Source organism: Dufourea novaeangliae, unplaced genomic scaffold, assembly GCF_001272555.1.
Source record: "Dufourea novaeangliae isolate 0120121106 unplaced genomic scaffold, ASM127255v1 scaffold11, whole genome shotgun sequence".
Lineage (NCBI taxonomy): Eukaryota > Metazoa > Arthropoda > Insecta > Hymenoptera > Halictidae > Dufourea > Dufourea novaeangliae.
The window spans coordinates 642,480-668,271 of record NW_015373895.1 but is presented as its reverse complement, the minus strand read 5'-3'; the positions used below and the strand labels follow the sequence as shown (position 1 = coordinate 668,271).

At 35.2% G+C, this 25,792-nt stretch overlaps 1 protein-coding gene across 2 annotated transcripts in view; it reads left to right on the top strand.

Moving 5' to 3' along the window:
- LOC107191165 (flocculation protein FLO11-like) overlaps positions 1-25,792 on the top strand; it is a 123,013-nt gene that overhangs the window by 82,799 nt on the left and 14,422 nt on the right. For both annotated transcript variants that reach the window (XM_015580146.1, XM_015580138.1), the window contains one exon: positions 2,847-3,713. In XM_015580146.1, the coding sequence (XP_015435632.1) occupies positions 2,847-3,713 (867 nt within the window). The remainder of the gene's footprint in view (positions 1-2,846; positions 3,714-25,792) is intronic.

Below are 25,792 nucleotides of genomic sequence, written 5' to 3'. Positions count from 1 at the left end.
CAGGTAACCCAATATTTCCGTGTAATTTAAACTATGCCTTGTCTGTACGGTGCGTTGTACGATCAAGGAGCGATTTCTCACCGCGGGGTTATTGTTTCCTTCGTAGAGTTTTGCTCGGTAGCTTTTTGTTTAGAAAAATCTCAAATATAGTGGTTGTGCTCGAAGTGTTTCCGCTTGGATGATATTATGTTTCGCCGACTTGTGACCGATATAAACTGTTAACCCTTAAGTAGGCGTCTGGCAAAATTACAAGTGAGCTCATGGGGTCCGCAGTAGGCTCAAACCTCTTTTTACAATGGAAGTAAACCAAGATGTATTAACAAATAAAAACGAATCGGTTTTTCAAAATAATTTTTAATACGTACTTACTATCTGGAAGCTATAGATGCTCGAACTGATGACCCTCAACTTCAATACAGTCATTATTTTGTAAATATCTCGTTAACTGTTAATTTTAGGACGTATGAAGGTCAACGAATTTTTATTCAGAATTTGATACTCCATCGATCAATGGTACAAAAAGTAGGTCGTTCCGTTAAAAAAAATCAAGATGACCACAAACAGGGCCGTTCTTGGCGGGGGTGCAAAAGGTGGCCCTGCGCGGCCAAATCTAGGGGCGGCTGCAGATCGTTTATCAAATGCACAATTTTGGCTAATAAGAATACCAATCAAAACGTTTCTGATGATTATGAAAATTTTAGAGAAACAGAATTCAATCAAATTGATTTTATATGTAAGATTTCTAACACTACTTGTATACAAGAATGAACTATCTTTATGGACAGCCCAAAATGGCATAAGATATTTGGGCGCATTTATATGGATTAAATTCTTGTAGGTCTGGGTTAGTAATGGTCGCTACATATTTATCAACCATTACATCATTATTACAACCATTATAGTTTTGTATTTATATGTGGAATAAAATATTCATTTTAAACGGAACCATGTATTCAAAAGAAAATTCAGAAATATTCATTTTGTATTATAAATGTTGAAAAAGTATGTACATGTATATATATAGATATAAAAGTAAACACTGCATATCAATATTCTTAATTAAGTAATATTAAATTAATAAGGGCAGTCATACTTTTTTTGCACCCGGGTGACCAACAACCTAGGAACGGCCCTGCTCACAAAAGCACACGCAGCTGAATGCGTGCCTCTAAATGCAAGTGCAATGACCTACGCCCGCTACGTCTGTCCTGCGTAGGCTCCCTTTTCCACCCCCTTCCCCTATCGTGTTTCTCCTATTTTGCCCTCCGTTGAGTTCGTCTCTGGCTCCCCGAATTCGGGCGTTTCGTTTCCGTCGGTCGGTGATTTCATTGCGACGAAAAGCACCCACCAGGCCGCCCTTTTCGCACGTTAAGGTGGTTCGTGCCAAATTCGAAAGACTAAATAATTAAATAACATTCATACAGATTGTTTATTCGAACGAAATACACGAAAATGTGGAACTCGACCGGCAGACTCGTGCTCTGTATGGTCGGAGCTTTTCGTTAATATCTCGTTAACAAAGCCTCGAATAACATTTTTGCTAAGGAAAAACTTGTTTCAAATCACCTCACTAGTCTCCCATTTCCAGGTCCTCCAACATTTTTGTTACACCCCGTATATGAAATAACCTAATATTCGTATACATTCGTGGGAGAAACAAAATTCCCTGCTCCTTCTGATTCCCCATAAACTGATAATTAAAATGAAAATTACGAGTGAAGAAGAAGCCACTGTTATTCCCTATTGTTCCGCGTGGCATTATGTTTCCACTGTTGCACGTGTAACATTACATCAGGCGGCAGACCGGCAATGTAATAATTACAATTACGTAATTTCGCGTCGAGGCGCTCCAGGCCGTATGAATCACTGTTATCGTAACCGATTCATGTACCGTAAATAGCTATTGCTCTGCAAATTGAAGGAAGAAAAAAAATAATCCATGAACGAGCCTGACACGCGTTATCTCACATTAAACCGATAATCCGAATATTACTTCGAAATTGTTTTTATATAGGATACTAAGTGATAGAATGTCACCTTCGAGGCAAATGATTAATATATAGGGTGATGCACGCAATTCGGCCAAGTTATCTCTCTATTTTTTTACATGAAACTCGCGATAAGTTAAATGCGTAGTCCTTTCATTCTTAAATTCTTTAAAAATTAACAAAGAAATATTTTGTTGTAGTTTTGTGTATATTAGATGACATACAAATGATATTCACAAGAATATTTTAACATTTTGAAACCGTCTCATGCCATTTTTATTTACAGACACATTTAATGACGATATAGTCATTCATATTTGTGAATATTGCGAATAGAATCACCATTTATTCTATAATACAATACAGTGGACTCTAACTATATTGCCACGCGAGCCACTCCCCCTTCACATGTGTCGTCGAGCACACAAATTCGCTCTCCCACCACGTTGTGTACGCCTGCGCACCAGCACGACCCAGCTTTTGCGCAGGTGCCGAGGCCATGAAGATAGAACTTAGCATGGAGTGGGCTCTGAACTCATTACAATTTCACTCCCCTAGAGCAGGTGTCGGCAAACTTTCTTTGCAAAGGGCCAAATAGTAAAAATTTTAGCCACTAAGAGCGTTACAGCTGAGCAGCCGTTATAGCGCGTACTTTAAAATTTTTTTAAATTTGAAATTATAAAATCTAGACCCGTAGTTTGCCGACCCCTGCCCTAAAGCCCCGACCATGGCAATATAATTAGAGTCCACTATAAGTACAGGGAGTTATTCAACTAGCCCCGGTCTCCCCTACCGAATACCTTTTATTCGACAATTTCGAATTTGATCCGTAACAAAGAGGATATGTTCTTCTTCCAGACGGATTGAAACGTGCTCATCACATCCTGCTGGAGTGGGCGAAGTACGCAGGCTCGAAGGACAACATCACCTTGATCGTGATTCTGTTAAACCCAGCCGCTAAGATCGCAGCCAGGCCCCCGAGGGCCCATCCGTCCTATCGCATGCAAGTGGAGGATATACTCGAGAAAATGAACTCGAAGGACAAACCGCTGTACCTGGACATCGACGACGCGCACAACGCGATCAACTCGAACATACTGAAGCAAACGATGCTCCCGCAGGAAACAAGGGATCAGGGTGACGCAGGAATTCTTGCGGCCAGCAACGGGAAACACGAAAACGGCGATGCAGAATACGATTACTCGGATTTGGGGCCTGAGACCGACGTCGACGCGATCGACGACGTCGCCACGATGCCTGTGAAGAATCTGTCCTACGAATTTTACAAAGACGACTATTCGAAGCCGGACGAAGACCGCAGGGACACGAATTTACTGGACAACGTGGTTGTAAACGTGCCGGAAGTGAACGCGAAACACCAACCGGACGCGGAGAATAATTTACGCGAGGATGACGACGACGACGACGACGACGACGACGACGACGACGACGATGACGATGACGATGACGACGATGATGAGGAGAACGAAGTTCTCGATAAGTTTGCGGTGCCACAAATAGTCCAGCAGATAGCGCCGGAACAGATTCGCGAGGATAATTTTGGAATAATGAACGAACCAGTTCGCGAACGGATCGAAGACAGTGTGGATGACGAGGAGGAGATACTGATAAAGAATGAAGATCGTGTCGATGACGAGCGTGACGTCGTCGATGATGCTCGACCTGTAGACTACGATGACTCGCCGCCCTCGCCGCAGGCTAACAGTAAGTGTGAACCTAAAGTTAAGCAACGATTCTACAAAGGTGTCATCCCGTATTGGATCGCCAGGTGCGCAATCCTGATTGGAAAGGTGGTTCTATTCGGTTTCGTGTCGGTCTACGATTTCTCTAGGTACTGAAGTTCGTTGGCTTGTATTATGTTTGAAATTGAGGCGGTTTTTAGGTTAAACAACACGTAAAATGATGAAACAAAGTTAAGCTGCGTCTACACTATATAGGAAAACAGTGTTATACAACAAATTGTTATATAACCTTGCTATACAACATGTTTTTATAACTTGTTACAAGACTGTACCTTTCAGACAAATCTGTAACAAGTGTGTACAACATTTCGCGTCTCATTATTAATAACTTTTTTTTGTATTTTCCTTTATTAAATGTTCCTAATTGTACACTTACAATTACATTTTTTTTATGCTAGTATTTTCAATTGATCGACTCATTAGTCAATAATCTCTATGGTAAATCAATATTAGTTGGAATTATACTATAATGGAGGAAATGAAGAAGAAAAATAAAGAGAAAAAAGAAGAATTATTAATAATGGTGTCACACTAGATGGATAACATGTAACTTGCTATATGACACGAAAACTGTTATGTAACATCTCACGTTACATAACATTTTTCTTTCTTTTTTTCTAACAAGTTTTATAACTTTGCTGTGTAACATGTTATGCTATATAGTGTAAACGCAGCGTTACATTACAAACTTAAAGACGCGTCTCCACCGGTGTTCTCGAACAGTTCGTCAGGAGTTCGCGTCTGGAGCGGTAAAATCAGAGGAAAAATTATATATATTCTATATACTCAGATGCTCCGAAGCTTCAAGGTGAAATACAAGGACAGAAATAATAAGCGGAAATGCAAAGTTCCGTATTTCTCATTAGATTTTCACGAAAATGACGCCAATCGATTCCTTATGTTTTTGTCGGTGAAAATGACGCCAAAAATAACACAATTCGGATAACCATAATTTGAAGCTAACTTCGTTAAAACTCGTCCGATTTACGTGATATTTGATATAATTTTAATCGGGAGAACGCCAAGAATTCATAGGTCTGGGTAAGGTACTTCCATATCGAGATGGGGTCATTCCACTCGAACTCGGATACCTTTTGGAGTAACATTTCGGATTTTGTTCATATTTGGATATTTTTCTAAACTGTTTTAAAAAAAGACGAACATTTGTTTAAATTGTTGATTTTGCAGCTGTTTGAAATATAGTCAACCTTTTTTCAATAAATTATAACTGTTGAACTAACAAACTGATCAAAGTGAGCTTCGTGAAATTATTAATTTTGAAAAATTGTTTCAGTTGAAAAAAAATATTTTCTAACTATTTATTTTGCAATTATTTTAAAGAATGTATAAATTTTGGAAAACACGTGCATTTCAAAATGGCCTTATGAAAAGTAACTGACATTACTTGTTTCGCATGGCTCGGCCTGTCGAGTCAGTGTATTTCGACGCAGCGTTAATTTCAATTAATTTTCACATAGCCAATTATGAAGTGTCTATATTTCTTAAAATTTTGCTGATAAAGAGGACCAATAGAATTATATCTTAATTTTTTCAAATTTTCCAATAGTGCCTCACTATAGTAAAATTGAATTTCTTTAGAGCAATTGCAAAATAAATGGTGAAAACATTTCTTTGTCCACTGAAACAATTTTTTAAAATTAATAATTTCACATAGGTCATTTTGTTTAATTTGTTGTTAGTTCAATAGTTATCGTTTATTGAAATAGGTTGACACTATATGTGTATGTACACCCAGTATGTGTACCATTCAAAGTTGTTGTTTGATTATAATTCTTCGTACGAGGGCAACGAGAAGCAGAACATCGGAGATTTGTTGTTCCTCTCTGATTTTTAATGGTAGAGACACAATGAGTCACGTACGCGTTACTATTCCACAATGGTCTGAAAACGCGTTTTTACTGACTAAAAGTCAATCATTGAAACTTCTTAAAAGTTGGTTACCAAGGGTTTTTCAGGTCACTGATAACGAATTCGACACGAAAATTCAAAATTCAAGATGGCGGATTCTAAAGACACATATCGACCTTTTGCAACGCAATATATTATAGTTATTCAGTGTAACTAATATAAATATATTATTTATTTTATAATTACAATTATTTCATTATATATAATTATATTATTATATAATTATATTTCTGACGTTGATTCCAAATTCTTGCTTGTATCTACATGGATTACAAAACGCTTAAAAAACAAGTACGTGATCGAAATATAGTTACTGATATGCATAAAACTATAATTCAAATCTTTCATTTACTGTCGTCTAATTAGTAATTAGAATAATTAGTTTCACTTTGAATTTCGACATTTTGCGTTCAGAACGTTACCCTCGGATTACACAATTATCTGAATAGCATACTACTTTGGGTTTTGAAGGTTTGAAGTATTGTTACTTTATACCAACAAAAATTTTCAAAATGTTGAACCTCAAACATTGATTTTTGGCCAGTAAAAACGCGTTTTCAGACCACTGTGCATTCGTGCAAGCGGACTAGCCTGCTACGGGAGCAACAGAGAAAAAAGAAGATGAAAAAATCATTCGATAGAGTTCGTATCATCTACAAAAATAATTTTGTTAAATACGCGTTCTTTTTCCATCTGCATTTTTATGCAGATGGAATATATAAAATTAACACCCTTTTTGCACTATTTAGTTTAAGTACGCACCAATCATAGTATATTTTTATTTCATGGCTACCGTTTAGACATCTGCTTTTAGCAGTGTAGCGTATATGCCACTGAGTAAGAATTTCTTCTTTATCAATGCAATTATGAATGAGAAAGGAGGCTCTTCTTTTAGTCAATATTTTTAATAACAATAAAACTTTTTTAATAAATATTTAGAATATGGGAGGGGAAGCTCCGATGACCTTGACCTTGACATATGTTGTCTAGGTCAACCTCCTCAGTGACCTTCAGAAGGTTCTAGCCATCGCTCGGTTTTTAAAATAAAAAGTTATAAACAAAAGACGTTTTCGAAATGTAGCAGTTATTCTGTATATTTAAGGGCTCCAATGACCTTGACCTTGACATATGTTATAAACGTCACCTTCCTGAGTGATCTTGAGAAAATTTTAGCAGTCAAACTTTATTTGTTAAAAATTTGAAAAAAATTAAATTTCACAATACAAAGGTGTATGATTAACTTTTTAATACAAAAACGAGCGACGGCTAAAAATGTCGAAATTCAAACATTAAAATGAACTGTCTGACGGGACGGCTGAGCTTAAAAAAATGTCGCCACAATAGCACTGCACGGAGCGCCACCGGTCGAATACGCCAACAGCGAAAAATTGAAAAAAAAAAGTGTTGTTATTATCCTAAAGGGTGTGTTAATAAAAGCCAACAAACTTTTTCACGACACGTTAAACTCTTCTTTTAAAAAATTCATAAATATCTCGTATTTTTTGTACGTTTTGACTCTTAATAATTGGAAAGTATTGATCGCTTCTTCGAGGTGAGCACCAGAGATCGTTACCGCCCATAACGAACAGTATCGAAACATAATAAAATCCGGGAACAAAGGAGTTCCCGGGATTCGTGAAAGAAGATGGTAGATCAGGGGAGAACAGAAATCCACGAATTAAAGCCGTATCTTGTATCTCGTATTTCGCGGTGAAGGGAACCAGTTAATTTTCTGATAACGCTGTAACTCCTGTGGTATTACCGTGTTTCTTCGCGCCAAAGAAGTCGTGATCCCGGCGATTCGAAGGAACCGGTTAGAAAGAAGAACCCGATACGGTTGAATATTTTCGACCAGTCTTGTACGAAACTGCGCTCCTTTGTACCGTGGTCAAGAAGAAATTGAACAAACACGACTTTCCATTTCACGGTAGATCGCTGAAATATTATGATATCGGGGTTACTTCTTATTGTTGTGCTCTATAATTTCAATGAACGCAACGTAAGCGTAAGAAACGCAAAGAAAGAAGTAAAAAATTATTATTTAACTTATTGTAATGTGATATAGAGTAGATTGTAGTGAAAAAAACATTTTTACGTTATTCTGCATGCCCATTAACCCTCCGAAATCAGGCCCCTCTTCAGCATACATAAATATCACACTGGTATGGATTAGGATTCTGAATTTTGTGGTGATTAAGAACTTGGAGAGAATAAAAGCAAGTTGAATTCATAACCGAATTCATTTTTTACCGTAAAATCTCCTTAGAGATTCAATGGTAATAAGTGCAAAAGTCAGAAATAATTTTTAACTATGAAAATTTGGAAAAAAGGAATGATAAGCTTTAAAACGAACAGACGAAACAATGTTCCACTGGTGCAACTTCGCGCTAGGTGTGGTGTCTGTGGGTTAAAATAATACGGGAGAAATACTAATATCGATAAAAAAATAGTTTAATCATTTATCTAGTAGAACGTGTCCTGTTATTGTAAAAAGGAATAAGAGAAAAGTAGCGTTGATTTGCGTTGAATAAGTAAATTTATATGTTAAATATTAGTTTGGCCAAAAAATAATATCAGCTTTTTTTAGTAATGATGTTTTTTTTTAGTACGTTCCCGTAAAACAGCAGTGTAGAGCGTGACTGATTTTTTTTTTTAATTTTCACGTTCTTCTTCTGTCCCCCACACACGTGGAGTACCGGAAATAGCTTCTGTTCTCCTGCAGTACCGACTGTCTCGGCGCATTTAGCCACCGCGAAGCTTTTCACCCTGTGCTTTGAATTATCTGCGCAGAAATGTTCGTGGGGTGACGAAATTACATACGTTCCAAGCGAGAATTTATTATTATTGGAGCCTTTATTTCCATCTTTCTGAGGTTTTACTTGGTAGAGACAGCGTAGATTATTTAGAGGACGATAATAGGCTTTCTGAATTTGTATCAATAAAAAAATTATGTGAAAAGAGTTCATTTGAGTAAGTTCAAGGTTTGTGCTCGAATGATAATGTATCGTCTAATTTTTGCGGACGTTACGTCACAGCTTTTGAGTAAGAAAAAGGAACAGTATTAAATAGACCTCCGAATGAATAGACGTAACGTCAATAAATTTCTTTTTATTCGCTAAAATAAAAATAAAGTTTCGAGTACATGGAAATAAGGGTGGGACAATTAAAATGGGCAGAACAAGGGGATTACGAAATAATCTCAATAGGGCTTTTCTCTTAATAAGTTTCACAGAATGTACCACTCAAAGGTTCCAGACTTAAAAGAATAATGCATGATTTTAATCGATCGTTGTAGTATTTTTATGTAATCACTTCGAGGACGTTATTGTCTCGCAATAAATATAGTATGTCAGAAATAGTTGATAGGGTTTAAGACACTTTAAGACAATAGAAGGTCAAACAAAATTTAATGGATGTTATTTGGCCTGGTAAATTTGAACTCAGGAAAAACGACATTTTGTGTGCACCAACCTAAATATCATTGTAGTAGCGATGATAGAGTGCATAGTGTGTTAAACTAATAGTGTATTATAAAAAGATAAAAATAAACTTATTACAATGTGAAAAAATACAAGAGAAGGAGCAGATATGTTTATGTTCCATACAAATATAATAGCTAACTTAAGCTAGAAGGGAAAAACTGCGGCAAGCTGGATATCGATTCCAACGCCCCATAATGCCCATAATTGGCGCGTAATACGAATCAAACGTGTGAGACTTTACTTAACGTCCACTGTTGCACCGGTGCAACACTCACTTTAAAAGTGCATCAAATTCTGTCGCCGGTTAATATGTAGTTTTTGTCAGCAACAATCCGTAATTTTACTGATGTGAAGTTGATCTCCATGTGTTAGTTGATAAATGCTATTATTCCCCCCAAAAAAATAAATAAAAAAACATAGGTCTATTTAATATCGCTATTTTCAACTTGCAAATAACAAGACACAACATTTACATATGTATATCAGTTCCATAATTTTGATATAACGATTTAAGGTTCTGGGCGTTAAAGGGTTAAAGAAATCGTTTACAAAATCGTTCTCACAGTGTCAAGTTTGGTCAGACCGCAGACTCAGGAATATGGTATCCTAGCCAGACTCTCCTAACCTGACCGCTACGTGTGGTCAGACCCACGGTACATTTGCCGATCTAAAGGCCAGTTATACACCATCTATCCTCATAAATATGGATGTCAAACGTGTGGGACGTCCGAGGTTCTATGCTGTTCTTTATATCGCTCGGGAACCCGGCCCACTTTCCGCTGCACTTCGGCTTTCACCACCTTGTGCCAGTCAGTGCACTTCCTGCACTGATTGTCATCCGCCTCGCGAATCGGCCCGCCTTCTTCCTAGACGGGCACCTTTTTCTTGTCCCTTTCTCGCCCCCTTACACCACTGTATCCTTGCGCCAAGCAATTCGATCGGATTTACAGGAATGTTCGTTCTTATTTACAATCTGCTAACGTCTGCACGCTGAGATTAATGGATAACGCTCGAAATACCTCTGTATTACGTTTATTATACGACGAATGACTCATCAGGATTGAATCATTACGCTTCAGTATACGAGTATATGTTTTCACTAGAAAGCCAACCTGCTCGGGAGAGTAAAACGCGGTGGACAGTGCATCACAGTTGTGATTCGTTGGTTTGGTTAATAGAGGATCTTGGACACTGGCGAACACCGCGAACGCTGACTGGTGGATTGGAATGAAACTTTGAGGGTTTATAGGGTGATTCCAGACAGGAATAACCGAGGCCGTTCCTGGCGGGATGCAAAAGGTCCCCCGCACTTTTATATGCATAAAATTATGGTACTTAGAAGATGTAAAAAAAAATTCACTTGAAATAGTGCAAAAATAATGTGTTTCTACAGGGTGTTCATTTTAATTCGAGCCCCTAAATTATTTCCGCTACTATTGAAAGTAAGAAAAAATGACTAAATAGGATGTACATGCTTTTAAGGCGTGCATTAGACGGTGATAAAAACAATCCTGTGAAGGTCATTTTAACGGTTTCTTCGAGGTCACTATGACGTTGAAGTGACCTTGAAGGCGAAGAAAACAGCTTCAGTTTGGAGAATGCAGAAGTAAATAAACGTAATAAGAAGTACAAAACATTTTATCGCGAACAGATGCACGCCTTACAACCATATACATCGTATTTAGTCATATTTCCTTACTTTAAATAGTAGCGGAAATAATTTGGGTGCTCGAGTTAAAATTAACACCCTGTATATCTCGACATAAATCATCCCTGTAAATATATTTCCTTAAAAAGATACACAAAATAATCCAATCTAGGAGCCTGTCTAATATAGGCAACTCTCCACTATTATTACAAAATAATGATCAATTATTTCGTAACGAATACAGAGTTTCACAAAAAATAATGAACCTAGTTATTGGTACAAATATAGAATATTTTTAGAGAGGATGGTTCGTTCCCGTCGAGAACAGTTGAAAAATTCCTCGACTACACATGCACACATGTCTACGAATTACCTCAATTATCACCCTATGACTCATTATTTCCGCTTATGCTCGTGTATGCGTGCACATTGGTGATGGTAATTGAAAGTTTCACGAGTCTACTGCATTACGCACTTGATCGACTGCGAGACAGTATCTCCAGACCTACCAGATCACCACCATACTTCACGTACTATTTCATTTCTGTTTATGTTGTCATGTTAGGCAGGACCGTTCCTAGGTTGTTGGACCACCCTTATTCATTTAATTTTATTTAATTAAACTTTTGATGTGTAGTGTGTATATATATATATGTATATACACACACAAAACGTTTTTTAACAGTTATCATGCAAAAGAAATATTTTTTAATTTTCATTTTCATAAAATGAACCAAAGATCCTTAAAAAATATATGATTTTATTTGAGATGAATATTTTATTCCACATATAAGTACAAAACTTACATACAGTGTTTGTAATAATTAGGGTGTGGAAGTTTATGCAGATTCACAATTTCAGATACGAATATCTGAAAATTAAAATGGGACAGAATTTTTAATTTTGTACTAGAGAGTTTACTACTTTAGTAATAACTCACGAATGGTATTAAACTTCATTGAAATCTTTACGTTATTGATTTTTCTAAATCAAGGGATGCTATAAATGCATAAACATCCGCAGTCTAGTAATACTAATGTTATGGTTGATAAATATCGACCTTTTATAACCTGCACGAATTTAATCCAATAAATATGGCTAAATATAATCTTGGACTGCATATAAAGATAGTTCATTCTTGTATAGAAGTAGTGTTACAAAGATTTTTGTTTTCCCTTTTGCTGGTAAGGAAGTCGTCGTTTTTACTCTTCCAATTGCCTACAAATTTTGGATGATTTTACAAAAATGAATTACATTTTTTATTGCATGTAGAATTTTCTTTATGTATAACTTGACAACGATTATTTCTTCTGTCAAATAAAACAGTCTATGTATGTGTCAGTAATTGGGTCTTTTACCCTACATTTGCATAATCCACGTGCCAGTAATTATAATTTGAGTATCGAATTCCTTGAACGTAAGGGAACGAAACATCGAATATTTTCGTCGTCGCGTAACAGGAAAGCCGTTTACCGACCGTTTTCCTCGAAGTACGTCGCGATATTAAAAAATGGTAATCGTCGTGACACAATGCCATAAGCGTCACGTGTGCCGTTTCTTGTATGCACGTATTTATTTGCTGTACCACACCCCCTTTTTGTATGCTATCTATCTAAATTTATCTGTGAGCACGCAGCACCAAGGTCGTTTTGTTTCCATTGCAGACCCTATGGATTTCCTTAAACGTAATTAAGTGGACTACAATACGTAACACGTCTCTCGTACGCCTATTCTTCGCAATGCTTACACTGTACTGACCGTCCTCGAAGGACAATAACCGCTGCCGATTTTGAAATCAACTACTCGTTGTCCTCACATACGCACTCACACCGATCACAGATGACAGTGTTTACTTTCTGTGTTGTTGGCTCGAAATCGCGCAACTTCGAATTAACCGTTTCGCGAGCACACGCACACTCACTCCTACCCACACCCATCGTAAGTCACTCTATACATATGTATGAGAATCCATTATATTAAGTACTTTTTTCTTTCTAATAAGTTTAAACAATTTGTAAATATCGAGATACGATCATAAATTATATCTCGATGTTTGCAAATTATTTACACTTAATTATAACCTTATTAATAATATCCGTGTAATTTTGTCTCAGGAATATGTTTGTCGAAACATTTTGTGGTAGAATGAAGGTTAAGTAGTCGGCTTATTTTCAACAAACTAGCAATTCATGTATATTACACAGTTTAATTTTCTTCCAAGCATACATGCCCATTAAGGTAAATATCTCCGTTAGCGAAAATATTCCTATTAGCTACCATTATTATTTTTGTATACTTAAATGTGACAAATATAACAATATAGTATCTTTTTTCTTTATTCACTCTTACCGTTAGTTCACTGTTGTATTCAATAATATGTACACTTAATATAAAATTCGAATATGAAGTAAAAGGTTAAAAATTGTTGCATACAAAACATTTTTGAAATTATGTTTTCTTACATTGTTTACCAAACTGTCTAAAATGAAAAATCTTTCATTTGAAAATCTGTTTCTACCTCTTATAATGACTGTTTCAGTCAAACGGTGAAAAACAAAAAAGCAAATTAAAAAAAACGAATTTCTTTATAATTTATATATCGCAGAAAATTTCCCTTGCTACAAGCGCGATAGATAACCGAACATTAAATAATTTCGGTCTTTGAAATTGGATTTCTCCTCGTATAGTTACAAAATGAAATATATCCGTAAAATAAAAATAAAACTTGATATTTTTATCGTTCAAGAGAAATTTGTTTCGTCTATAGTACAATATGCTCTGTAACATTCACGAAATTGCATTGTAATCAAACTTACCAGGTTTGAAGTCTTTCAATGGAAGAGTATAAAAGAATCAATATTTTATGAAGATATTTACATATGTGCATAAAGAAATGCGTATTTAAATAAATAACATTCTGACACGTCCGGTAATACCGTTATTTCCCTCTAATCTCTATCGAAAACTCGTCGAAGTAGTACCGTTGACACTCGCCGCGCTCGCGCACATGTAGAATCTCAGTTAAATTTGCCGCCAGCATAGAGAAGTATCTCGAAGGGTCGTAACTGCGCACGATTGGCAAACGTAGTCGCGAAGCGTGTCGATTGGCGCTCGGCGCGACGGGCGTCGGCCAATCGTGCCGCATGCCGCGTGGGCCGTCTGGAAGGGGTTCCGGCAGTTGGACTCGAGCCCCGGACGGTTGCGAATGTGCGTTTTCTTTGATCTTCCTTGAAGTGTTTTCGTAGTGCGTTGTACACGGTCGGATTTATATGTTGTGCCATTCCGATAGCAAGTTCGACTAGCTTCATTCGATACGTGATTCGACAGGAGGTTTTCATAAAAGCCCGTTGTACGAGGGAGAATCAGGCAGTGCCAGCGAGAGAGAGTTCTGTAAGGTACGTTAACCACGTCCTCCATGAACGGTTTTGCGGCGAATTTAAATTTGGAACGGATGCCGGCCGGCGTTGAACGTTCGCCGGCCGTTTTTCTGTCATTCTCCGGATTCCTTGGGGCATTTACGAACCCGTTGCCCGTGGAACGACAAACGGAGTGCTCGACGGTCGACAGTCAATTGTCCCCGTATTAGTTTCCTCCTCGCAAAACCGTCTCTGTCCAAGTTTTCTTGTTTGTCTCGCGAGAGGGCCCGGCTTCGTCACGGGCTTGGCTGCATTTCTTGGAAACGAATTCGAACGATTTAGCGTTAACGTCTGGCCAAGACCAGTTGTGAAATACATTTTGCTCTTGTGCGCTCGGTCGATGGTGAAGTTTTGGGGGCCTGCTTTTTATGCTGCTGCGTAATTCCTACATACATACGTATACGCCCCGATCTATGCACTTCTCATCGATCTCTTCGAAGGCTCAGCATTCGTACACGGGATGACGTATGCGTCTAAAATGGTTCCTACTAGAAAAAGTTTCATGCCCCACTGACGACGTATCCTACGCACTTCATGCGTGTGCATGATATATGCAGGTATTCTCGTTACGTGTCCGCCGCGAAGTGCTACGTCTACGTACAAAAGCGTTCAGTTCCGAAATTATCGTACACCTGGATGTATACATATATGTATGTACATCAAAGATCGCATACGATCGAATTACTAGTTCAACTGCTTTGAACGTTTCAGTGTATATAATTTTCGATGAAGTGAAATTAATATTACTGACAAATTAAACGTGCAGTGTCTCTCGTTGAAGTGTGTTTCATACGATTCATTAGATTTCGAATATTTTTATGTGTTTTCATAATACGTATATTTATTTGAAATACCGAGCATCAGATCTTGCCGAGGTGGACTATTAAAATAATTATCCAGGTCAAGAAGTACTAAAGCAATTTTTAATGTTACCGTAATCCCATTAAAAATTATCGTGCAGTTTATTATCAGTGGCTTCTCTGTTTTTAACACTAAAAACTATCAAACCCATCAGAACGACGGTTTCAGATTTTTTGTTTTACAGTTACTACAATCATAAAGGTATTTTCGTCGTAATTTATGTTGACCTCTAATTTATTGTACCTACATACATTTTATATTATGCTATATTATATTACGTATTACGCAATTTAATGTAATATGTATTCAGTGGTGATAGTTCTAGCATTAAGACGTGGGTTTGTTGCAGACTTTTTTTTTTATTGGAATTCTTTACAAATCCATAATAAGTACTAATAATATAAATTTTGTAACGTCTAGTTTAAAATTTTAGTGGTCATTAGGTACAATGTTATTTTAACAGTTACAGGTGAATACAATTTTGTATTACCTGTCATTGTGAAATACATTATAACTTTACCTTTCGATGACAACACGGATCCAATAATACGCAGATTTTTTTCGTACAAAAATTTCGTAGTCAATCACGTGCTTATTCGAAGTGATTGAAAACGAACGAGAGCATACGTGACATTCATAACCTACAAATTACGGTAGTCATCGCAGTGAGACGTCTATCGAAAAAAAAACATGGAATAGGACTTCTCATTCGGTGTTGTAACATGTAACATATTTGCGCTATGGGGTCATTCCACGCAAAATCAGACACTTTCTGAAGTAACATTTCGAATTTTCTTAACATTTGAACATATTATGTAGTCTTTAATGATATACATATAAACGTATATCGAAGGATTTTTGAAAATTTTTAAAACTCTTGATTTTACAACTATTTGAAATAAACTGTCAACGTTTTTTTTTAATCATAACTGTTGAACTAACAATCTGATCAAAATGAGCTTTGTAGTTCCATACAGTGGATACGTGAGTATATAATAAAACTTATTTGGGTTAAGAAAAATTTTTCAATTATTTATTTTGCAGTTGCTTTAAAGAAATGCAATGTTGTAATAGCGGGGCACTATTTAACAATGTAAACAAAAACGGGGATATAGCCCTATTTGTCCTCTTTATGGGCCAATTTTCGAAACTATGGAGACTTTAAAAGTAGCCAGGTAAAAATTAATTGAAGTTAACGTTGCGTTGAATCCTGTTATTACGATATTTGTTATTTAAAAAATTTATTTTTATTAATCTTGTTTTTTTATGTAACTATTATGTCAACGATTTGTTAAGCTAATTTCATATTATGATAAGAAAATTTGTTATGCATAGTTTCACGGACTTTATCGCGTTATTGTTTGTGTTTTCGACATTCAGAATAATTTGCATCTTTTATTTAACACATGCATCAAAATTTGTTTCTGTCTACGCATGGAAGCGATATTAATATCACAAAAATGAACAGCGGGTTCGTAACGCATGCTGTTCTGAAATATTTTTTATCATCTCGCCCGTATTCGAATCGAAGCGAGATTACTGTTGGCAACCATGGGATTTGAATACGGGTTGCCGCCAGATGTAGTGGCTTTTCATTATTCTGTTAGATAAAAAAATATTTGTAATTCTCAGTAAAACATACGGTGAATAAAGGAAGCATTAACACAATCGTATGCCTTACAATAAATATATTGTAATGTTTGCAATTGTAACAAATAAAACTGTTTCTGACGGCTTGAACGCAGAGTTGGGCACAATGTAATCTAATTACAAAATCCAAATCACAATTATAGTTAAGTATATTATTTTGGCTTGAACGCAGAGTTGGGCACAATGTAATCTAATTACAAAATCCAAATCACAATTATAGTTACATAGTAATTAATTATTCTAAATTTACAATAAAAATTACAATGTAAATATAATTGACCCACAATCATATTATAATTGTTGTAACTTTCTGAATCTCTACTTTTGTTTATAAATTCATTAGTTTAAAAACTATTACTATCACCCATAAAACGCGTTCGATAGAATTACTGACATCCCAATTACTACTACCTAACCAAATACTGTCACCTCGTATACCTAAATACTGTCACATTTTTAGGTTAGGTTGTACGTGACTGCAGACGGTATTGGTGACATTAATAGCGCAACGCTTTGTTTTTGTGAGCAATTACTGTCATGACAGTAATTAAAAATTATTGAAACGCTTGTACCGATTTTCTACGGTGTTTATATTGTCTAAAATATTACATTTCATTATATTACCAGCTCAAATATTATAATTATAGCCTTTTCTTTAGTACCTTGTTTTCCCTTTCGCTAGTAAGGAAGTCGCTTTTACTCTTCCAAACGGCTAAAAAATTTGTATCGTTACAAAAATAATAAAAAACGATACGTATCTAAACATGATACTGATAACAATTGATAAAAATTCACCAGAGACCCATTGAATAAACTTTACAAGTATAACACATATTCTGCTTTAACATCGAATAGTTCAATATCAAATTAAGCACACAGCCGAATAAGTTCTTGACAGGTTTCCGAGCTGAATTAGGAAACGCGTTACTATTTCTGAATAACAGACAAGTTCTTCATTACTGGATCCAACACTTTGAAGCTCGTTTATTTTTTTTTTCTTTCATTTTAATGAATCCCAAGCACCACAAAAATCTGCCAGCCACGTAACATAGTTTTTTAACATTTGTCATTCGGAGGGAATATTTCATAATTTTTATTTTCATAAAATGAAACAAAGATCCTGAAAGAAATGGTTTTATTTAAAATTAATGTTTTATTCTACATCTAAGTACAAAACTAATATATAATGATTGTAATAATGATGTTACAGTTGATAAATAGTGACCATTAATTATCTACACGAATTTAATCCAATAAATGTGGCTAAATATCTTATGCTATTGTGGGCTGTCCATAAAAATAGTTCATTCTTGTATACGAATAGTGTGACAAAAATGACATATAAAATTAATTTGATTGAAAGCTATTTGTCTGAAATTTTCAGAATCATAAAAAAAGTCTTGATTGTCATTCTTGATAGCCAAAATTTTACATATAACAAACTATCTGCGGCCGCCCAGGTGCGGGGGCACATTTTGCACCCCCGCCAGGAACAGGTTTGGATGATTTTCCAAGTGGTGGGAATAACGGTGTTGCTCGTGTCGCATTCATCGAGGTATCACTGTTCTCTGTAAGCCCCGACGAATATCTCTCTGTCTCTCTTTCGAATCGTGTCCTACTGACCGTGTTTACGCAGTTTTGAATGCACAACGAATACACCCGTCGGTCAGTTTTCCATGTCACAATATTAGCGAGAGGCTCTGGGGGCCACCGTCGCGTGTATATACACACATCAACGTCCAGTAATTGGATATATATCGTATTGCAGGCAACATGGATCGGCTTACTTCAAAACTTAAGCGAATTACAACGGCCTACGGGTACGGAGAAGTGAGAACGGCGACGTGTTCTTCCTCGCGGTCGCGATCTTCGCTGCGCTAATAATAAGCGGGGGAAGATGAGATTAGCAGCGGGCGACCGTCCAGCTAATTTTATAAGACTTTCTTCAGAGGGTCACACGCTAAGCATCTTCGTAATTTACTTAATTTCGACCGTGAAACGTTTTCTCAATTGACATTTAATTGTAACCAGAGTTGGGTAAAATATGATTTATCGTTTATTTTTTGAATTGGTATATCTCCATTTGCGGGTAACATTTTAACGCCCAGACCCTTAAATCGTTATTTTAAAATTATGAGACTGATATATGTATGTTGTATCTTGTTATTTTGAAGTTAGAAAAATCGATATTAAACAGACATTTTTTTTTTTCTTCATTTTTTCTCTATCTTTTGAGGGAATACTTGAATTTCTCAACTGATAATGTGGAGATCTACTTTGCATCAGTGAAACTACGGATCCTTGTTGATAAAAGTTAGATATTAGTTGACGACAGAATTTAACGCATTTTTTAAATGAGTGTTGCACCGGTGCAATACTGGGCGTAAAAAGGTTAACAAAAACACTGTTTTACTTTTTTCGCAAACGTAACTCTTGCTTAATTGTTAAAAATGTATATCACATGAATATATTTTTACATTCGATAATAGATGTATTTTTATTTTTTTTTTTTTTTGTTATTATGACCTATTTATATTTCAGAATTACTCATTTTTAAAAAATATATTTATGACGTTAATTCATCCCTGAAGATATGCCCATATGCTTTTATGCATCCTGTATATGGGAAGATTTTACTTGAATACTAGATTTTTCAAGTAAAATTTTTTGTTTATGAATATTGAGCTGAATAGGCACAACTGAACAGTTACTTGGATAAGTTTTATTCTGCATAAAAATTTGAATGACATTATCATAACTTATTAATTCTGCGGGTAATAAATGATACACGTGAATTGTGTTATTTTCTTTAGCAACATAATCTGAGAAAAAAAAGTAACGTTAACGATAAAAAATATTCATGGTTGTGTTACGAAGTGTTATAAAAACGTTTGAAATTTTATACGCTTACCTTATTACGATATTAAATGAAACATATAGTAGGGATTATTTATTTCGATCATGCGAATTATATGGTAAATGAACAATATAGTGCAAATTAATGTGTATAATCACCAATAATTTACAAATATTTTTATACATAATAGGTGATTTACAAGCTTGTGTTCACGAAACATATTGTACTTTTTTAGCAAGTTATTATAATTTTTAATCATGCAATTCTTTATTTTTCATGTTCAGTTTTGTTTCTTTGTTTAAAAGAGAATTATTGGCGATTACATACATCGATAATAATAATAAAATTAATATTTACTATCCCATGATATTGTACATCTAAATTCACGAAAGAAAAATATTTGCATATTAATTGAGATGTAAATTTGTCCCTGTGTGACTGTGTTCTGTGTTAAGCCATTGCAAGCGGTTAAAGATAATTGTAACTATATTAGCCGTGTATACCCGGATATTAAACAATGAATCAGTTATTAATAGAATATCCGGTTATTTTATAGAGCTTCTGATTCATCTGCTTGTCAGTAGTATTTTTCGAAAAAACAGTTTAAAACACACGATTGAGAAGTTAATCAACGCAGTTTAACAAAAATTAGGATTGAATTGAATTTTGAACTTTTTTTCGTTTTTGTAACCTCCAATAGGCGTTCCTGCTAGATCTTTATGAGCTGAATACGAATCTGCAAATCAGCGCGTCCAGTTTTTGAAAAAATCACCTAAAAAAATTGCAAATTTTCAACTTTGGAGCTGTGTTGTGCTTTTAAAGTAATGGTTATTAATTTTCTTTTGACACGAAATAATTCTCTGGACAATGTCATTAAATAAAATTGTATCAGTATTATCTCAACCGGTCACGATATCCGCGTTTTTTAAAGGAATTTCTGATAATCTTGCTGATAAACATTCTATACAGAACGAATTTCTTTTATTCTTTCATTCGATTTAACAATAGATTGTTGAAGTCTTCGTTTTTTTTTGCATTGTTTCAGATTATTTTGTATATTTTGAATGTACCACCTCTAATTACGCGCCGTTATATCGGATTCAAAGACAATTCCATCAATCACCAGCTAGGTTTTAAAAACACAGAGTAACAAAAAAATTAATTTTAGCAATGAAATTCAGATTATACAGTGAATATTTGATGAATGAAAAAACGAGTAACAGCATTATTCCCACCACTGGGGGCCCCCCTCTCGAGTTAATCAAAACAGAGTAAATAGAGGCTTGGTTTCGGGTAAAAAACAAATTTATGAGAGGTTGAAAACCATTCAGTTTTGTATGTACCACAGCTACATTAATGTCTCGATAAGTGCGACATACATGGGTCCACTTTGGAGCATTCATGGCAAGGTGGACAAATTTTCAGCCCCCATAAATTTGTTTTTTGACCGAAGATGAGCCTCTGCTTAGCTTCTATTTACTCTGTTGTGATTGATTCCAGAGGGTGATCCTCCCAGTGATGGGAATACCGCTGTTGCTCGTGTCGCATTTATCGAGTACTCACTATATAACATATTGCGACTCGGATTCGTAGGTGAACGTTGAACTTAATCCCATTCGTAATAATTAGTTGTACGCCGCGCAGTGCAACGCACGCGTGTATAGATCGTTGATTACCGCCATTGAAATTTGAGAATGAACTGCTGGTGTAGTACCTCCCGTGGCCGATAAATTTCATACCTTGTACCTATTGCCAAGGTTGGCTGAATCGTGTGTTACTGTCTTTTCGGGTCGTGTATTTTAAGAACAGTGTAACGTGTTTCTGAGATAGGTATGCGTATACAGGGAGGAACGAAAGTATGTATGCGAATAGCAAGAGTTTTATGAATAATTTACTGTTTCGCATTTGAAACTGTTCTAAATGCACTATTTCTAATTTTCCTATATGTTTAATTATTTTTTGTGGAGCTTACACATTCGAAGAGTATTACTTTGAGATTTGAAAAAATATTGTTTTTATTAAAAATCTTTGTAATAGGAACATTTATTTTGAGATATATTAAACCATTTAAAACTCTGTATTAACACAACACGTGACTTTTCCAACGTATAGTGAATTTCTGACAACAATTGCGTTGCTTATCTGAGGATGCTTATGCCATTTTTTTGCTTATCCAAAATTTCAAATTTTCTTAGATTGACTTACTGTATAGGACTGTGATCCAATCCAGGCTATGTTTAAAGAACCCGTAATTAGAATAAAAGAGTAATTTCTAAACGTAAATTATTGTTGAATAAATGATTAAGCATTGTAACATTAATGATAACAGATTTGTTTGTTCTGGTAAAAAACTATTAATTTTATTAACAACATTAAAATAACCATTTACAGATTATTAAGATTACTAAGATTGCACGATTGACGCACATTTATATATATTTGAAGGTTAAAATCTATTTTTAGGGAACGATACTCTCGCGAGCCTTCGCGATAAAGTACAAAAGTGTTTCTCGTACTTATCGGTAGACGATTGTCAGTCGTCGCATAAAAACGTCAGAACCCATAATAATGCACTCTTAATGAATTTTTCTTTTAAAATGTGTCAACTGTCACTGCATATTTTACAACGAATTCCCAATCAGTAAAAATGTAAATTAATAATAATTCAGTTCAGAGATAAAAGTATCTGCTATTTTTACTGTACATTTCTTACCACGGAATAAATTTTCACGATTTTAATATTGAAATGTCTAATTACATTTTATAAAACAAAAAAGTAAATAAGTTTGTACAAAATAAACATTCACTATGGGTGAATAATTCTGTGTCCGTTCTCTTGCTACTTCCCACTGATAACAATATGTACTTTTTTAAATATACATGTTATGCATATTTTCTTAATTGAATGCATCCTAATGTAAAGTGTATTATGGATCTAACTTTACACTTATGGAAATTATAATTAATCATTCTAACGTAATGCTGATTAAGTATGTAAAATATGTTATATATATGTACAGGGTGTCCTAAAATGGCTTCGACTTCCGGAAATGGGGGCTTCCTGGGGTGATTTGAAACAACTTTTTCCTTAGTGACAATGTTATCCGAGGCTTTGTTAATGAGTTATTAACTAAACACTCTGATTGGTCGGAGTTGGTCGCATGGAGGTAGACTGTAACCTATTAATTGTAATAAAATGATTCAAGGTCGATTTATTTTTGTTTAAATATATTGCAGACAACAGACTACTGTATTTTGACTGTAATTTTGTCCTCCTGTTTGGAAGAGTTTGTATATTGTAAATTATATATTACAAATATAAATATACAAACATGAATTTTTCTCGAAATTATATCGTTAAAAAATATTAAAATGTTCAATTCGTATTTTATTGATGCAAAATAGTAATCAGTATTTTTAATTTTTTATCTTTTTGTACTTATAAAAATTTGCCCATATACATACTCTCATGTATATCTGTGAACATTTAAATATTTTTTAACGATATAATTTTTCAAGAAAAATACATGTGTGAGTGTTATATTTATATTTCTACTATATAATTTCCACCATCCATATATAAATATACAAATTCCTTCAAACCGAAGAACAAGATTGCACCCAAAATACACTAACATGTTGTCCGTAATGAGTTTCAATAAGAACAAATGAATTTTAAATGATTTCGTTACAATTAATGCCTTCCATTCTACCTCAGTAGCTTCTATTTGCCATAACGAATATTATCGATATATCGTCAAGTATCAATAAAATATCGATAATTTAACGATAATCGATAGTCGCGCTTCTACTCGATATTACGAAATCGAGTGAATCGTTGCTGTTCGAGGGTTTCGTACATTGGATTCGTTACACATCGTGCAGTTCATGTTTTTTTTTCATCAAATCCCATACTTCATACCAAATCACGTTATACGTCAGGTGCAATACCAAGAGAAGAGTCTCGAATAGCGGGGAGAGGACGTGTCTCTCGATTCGTTTTTCTTTTTCTCGTCTTCCTCCTTTTCGCCGCTGTCGCTGGGTTAAAATTAGCTCTCCCTTCCTTCCTATGTGCACGCTGAACCGATACACACTCGGTGGTGTAGGCACCGCGTATACGGCCGGCCAAAATAGAGGAAAAGGACGAACGCAACGAAAAAGGAGGAGAGTGGCGCGCAGGGATACAACAGGGATCCTCTTTCGGGACGAAATCTTCGAGCTTACTCTTTTTGTTTTTTCCTTTTTTTCTTTGCATTTTCTCTTCACCGCGCCGTCCCGTTTCGATAAACCGTGGTGAGTTCGTTTAGTCTTGGGCCGCGGTATATGCTCGCCTTGAGAAAGAAGAAGTTGACGATTAAGTGTATGCACAAAAATGTATAATGCCATGGGATACGGATTCCAAGTACGGAATATGGTACTTAAGCTTTATAACAGCAATTTTAAACTTGAAATTTATCATAATTAGACGGTGGTTGTTTGTGCGTTTATGGCGAAATATTAACCTGAAAAGAGAAGCGGAACATTTTCATAACGTAAAACGTCATGTAGAAGAAAATAAGTTTGTCTAATTTTCATTTTTATGAATTAGTGCCCTACGGTGTAATTTTGCGTAAAGATTTACAATTCAATCACCATAAATATTGGTTGCATGGTTAGTGTCCTAATAATGTTGATTCAATTATTTTTACAATTCTTAACGTCGTATGATACTGCTGAAATCGACAAAAGCCGACGAGCTTGGGTATAGCGTATTAAAATTAATTTAACGAAGTTCCATGTTGTTATTTAATTAATGTGTTCTTTTTTTTACGGTTATTTAATTTGTAATCTACAATTTTTAATAAAAGTTTCATGCGCGTATCGTGTTGTTAGTTTTGTGACCTTGCTGATTTTGATATTTCGCACATTTTTCTTGTAATTAAAAATGTTCCGTAACCTCGAAAACGTTAAGAACCACTGGCTTTAGACAGTCAAGTCACGCCATCGGCACATAAGAACAAAGGAACTGTGTAGCTGACGTCAATGTTGCATCTCTGCAGTTAACGGACGTGCATATATAATTTCACGTTATAATTACACATGATATCGTGATCAGCGGGCTCGCGGCTTGCTCCGGTAGTTAAATAGCACGGTTTTGGAATTCGCTTTTGGAACGGTACTATGTGGAAGTTATAATACATATATAGTATTACAAAATTCTCATGGGTTTCTTCAGAATGGGCCTTGATTTTCGAGAAATTTTGGTTTAAAGTTTTGCATGTGTCAAGTAGTCTTGTTACATAAAACGTGTCACCAAGAAAGTGTCATGGCTACGACGATAGAGTAGTCTGTTTACCACGCTGCAGACTCGGTTCGAATCCAAGAAACGTATACAAATTTTTTTCTTTCTTTTTTCTTCTGTCTTCTATCTTTTTTTTTTATTTCAGTATTAGATATTATATACTAAATATTACGTGCTATTATTAAAAATTTGCGTGAGCCACCTTAAGCCTGTTTCTATCCGGATGGATTCGAGAAACGTCGTCTGGCGTGTGCGGTAGCTGTTCTAAGCCCCCGTTGCATGCGCTCATAGAGTATTAATATTATTGGCGTGGAGACACACCGTGGTGTGAATAATTATAGGTCCAAGGGAATTTCAAGAGAATCTACTTATAATTTTAATCCGTTTCCACCTTGTGATTTTTCGATGTGAAACTCTCACCTTAACCCATTTGGTTTCGTTATTCGACGTATTGCTACGTACAATAAATTATGAAATAAAATATTAGAATCGTGTGTTTTTTTTTTCATATCCGCGAGTATATAATAGTTTCTTCTATTTTTACATAGATGGCGTGACACAAATTTTAATATACATTTAAAATTTTCAGTAAAACAAGACATTATTACCCTTTGTTTTTCGTTTGCTGGAATTCAACTGTTGAGGATTATTAACAATACAGTAAAAACGCATATAGCTTTAATTTTTATCAAGTAGTTCAACAGGCTTTATTGAGTAAAAATACGAAAAATCGGTTTTATTGTATATAGTACTTTATAATGTAAAGTATTATACATAACTCGCATTAGATTTTATTATAAAAATGGCATTAGATGCTTTCAGAATAGTACAATATTCTTGTGAATCATTTATATGTGGTGTTACATGGACAGAAATTTAAAAAGAATTTTTTTTGGAATTGTTAAATCACTTGGGAA